Consider the following 2392-nt stretch of genomic DNA (forward strand, 5'->3'; position numbering starts at 1 on the left):
ATTTTAGAATGGGTTAATTCTTTCTTAATATTAAAGTTCGGTTTTCGATTGAATTGAACCGAAATATTTTAGTTGGGTTGAATTCGATTGCAACACAATTTTAATCAACTCGGTTTGTAAGCAAAATTTTCCGTTATTCACTTCTAGATTAATTAGGCAACTCAATAAAAATATTTGCACTTTATATGTCAGCCTACCACACATGCTGAAAATTTTATTCTTTTTTTAAAAAAATTAATTTAAAGAAGCAAAGATGTAAATACTGAAATAGCAGAGTACAACTTTTCCAAATCCATAAGCTTCATGCATAGAGCACAGTCAGATTGATAAAAATGGAGCAAACCTAGGCACCGGAAAACATAGCAGTGAATGAGCTCTAGAAAGGGTTATCCCCGGTCCCTCTTCCATATCAACCCTACCACTCTGTCCATCACCAGCCTTCCATTCAAAGCACTGGATCATAGCAGCGAGAGTCGTCGGAACAAATTGCAGTGCAAGTGAAGCTCCGGGACAGCTTCTTTTTCCTGTTCCAAATGGCAACAAATGAAAATTCTGCCCTCTCACATCGACCATATTATTCTTTCCACTCCACTCTTCACTCATAAACCTCTCTGGGTTAAACTCTAATGGGTTTTCCCAATGGTTCGGATCCCTCCCAAGAGACCACACGTTAACGAACAGTCGGGTCTTCGCCGGAATTGTGTAGCCGGCAATAGTACAGTCTTCAGAGGCTTCTCTAACAATTAATGGGCCAGTAGGATGCAGTCTTATTATTTCTTTCACTATAGCTTGAAGATAGGGAAGGTTAACTACGTCTGATTCTTCCACTAGTCTGCTATTTCCGACCACCGAGTCAATCTCTAGCCTTGCTTTCTCCATTATATGTGGGTGGTTGATGAGCTCTGATATTCCCCATTCTACTGTGATCGAAGATGTGTCTGTTCCTGCTCCTAATATGTTCTGCATAAACGATTAAATTCTTAGTTTTCATATTTGATATCACTCCAGTTTTAAACGGGAGAATTTGGCTTACCATAATGAATGCCTTGATGTTATCTCTAGTTAATCGTCTCTCTGCATTCTCATCTTCATATATATCGAGTAAAATGTCAAGCAAATCCTTGTTTGCAACATCTCCACCGTTCATTTCCTTAGATTTCCTTGCATCTTCATGCTCATGCATGATCTTTTCCATCAGATTGTCATACCTATCTCGAACATCTTTCAGCCTTTTCCCATAACCTTGCAAATTTAGATTCTTGCAGAACCGAATCGTATCGGATAAATTAAACTTTCTGCTTATTTCATTCAACTCTATTACAATGTTTCTGATCTTACCAGGCTCGTCCTCATTATCGGAACACCTCGTTCTAAGCAGCTTTCTTGATATTATGTTATTCGTCAGCCTCATCAGCTCTTCTCCAACATTAACTGCTTCTTTTCTTTCAGCTCTACCCAGTACAACCTTCAAGAACCGAACCGTCTCTTCCTGTCTCATCGGGATGAACCGGTCTAGTGTTCGGCTGCCTAACAACTCGGTCATGCAAAGCTTCTTCATGAACTTCCAGTGAGGACCATATGGTATGGTAGCGAAATCAGCTGAGTCATAGGTAAGATAATCAAGGTTAGCTACTTTAGGGCGGTTCAGGAAATTTGATTCATTGGTTTTGAGGATTTCTTTAGCCATTTCTGGTGTGGAAGCAAGAACACAAGGCTTAGAGCCGATGAAGAAGTAAACTAGCGGTCCATAACGGGTCGAGAGCTTGTGAAAAGCTTGGTGAGGAATGGGACTGAGAAGGTGCATATGGCCGACGATCGGTAGGGCTATAGGGCTTGGAGGGAGATGACGATCTTTGTGGCGAATTTTGGCGTAGATGGTCCCAAGAAAGAAGAACGATACAAGGAAGATCAAGAATTGTATGGCATAATTTTGTATATCATCAGCCATGGTTGCAATTAATGTTTAAGAGATTTAGCTCTGTTGAGGTGCTTATTTAAAGATCAAGACTAGACTTCTTTAGTTCATATGAATCTATAGATCTGGTGGAAGAAATCTATAACTTATGCTCAAAATTTCTCTAGTCAAGAAGAATCTTGTTGCATGTAGTGCTACTAATGAATGATCATCCCATCTTTCACGGCCAAAATATATTAACGTTATTTGATGATGGTTTTAGTGATTTTGACTTCACCTAATATTATCAACTTTTATATTGATAGATTATTTAATATGATTTCCGAGATTTTATGATAGAAATATTTAAAATTTGATATTTTCTTATTAGGTATATTTGAATATAAAAAATGAATTTATATTCATATTTTAAATTTGAAAAATATTTATTTACGGACATAAATATATTAAAAATAATAAAATTATAGTTAAAATTTT

General features: G+C 37.2%; 1 protein-coding gene across 1 annotated transcript; it reads right to left on the reverse strand.

Annotated features, from left to right (window-relative positions):
* Positions 1–261: 261 nt before the first annotated feature.
* On the reverse strand, positions 262–2160 carry LOC126676339 (cytochrome P450 93A3-like). The gene is made up of 2 exons (XM_050370520.2): positions 1034–2160; positions 262–960 (listed from the first exon to the last, which is right to left on the reverse strand). The coding sequence occupies exons 1-2, from the start codon at positions 1946–1948 to the stop codon at positions 319–321; spliced, it is 1557 nt and encodes a 518-aa protein (XP_050226477.1). The 5' UTR covers positions 1949–2160; the 3' UTR covers positions 262–318.
* Positions 2161–2392: the final 232 nt, after the last annotated feature.

The sequence above is a fragment of the Mercurialis annua genome, linkage group LG4 (genome assembly GCF_937616625.2).
Source record: "Mercurialis annua linkage group LG4, ddMerAnnu1.2, whole genome shotgun sequence".
Classification (NCBI taxonomy): Eukaryota; Viridiplantae; Streptophyta; class Magnoliopsida; order Malpighiales; family Euphorbiaceae; genus Mercurialis; species Mercurialis annua.

Excerpts from the sequence above, each read along its gene's own strand:
- LOC126676339 (XM_050370520.2), bottom strand. The coding sequence starts at position 1,948 with ATGGCTGATGATATACAAAATTATGCCATACAATTCTTGATCTTCCTT. Across the intron at positions 961-1,033 it reads ACATCAAGGCATTCATTATG|AACATATTAGGAGCAGGAAC; the intron begins GTAAGCCAAATT and ends TCGTTTATGCAG.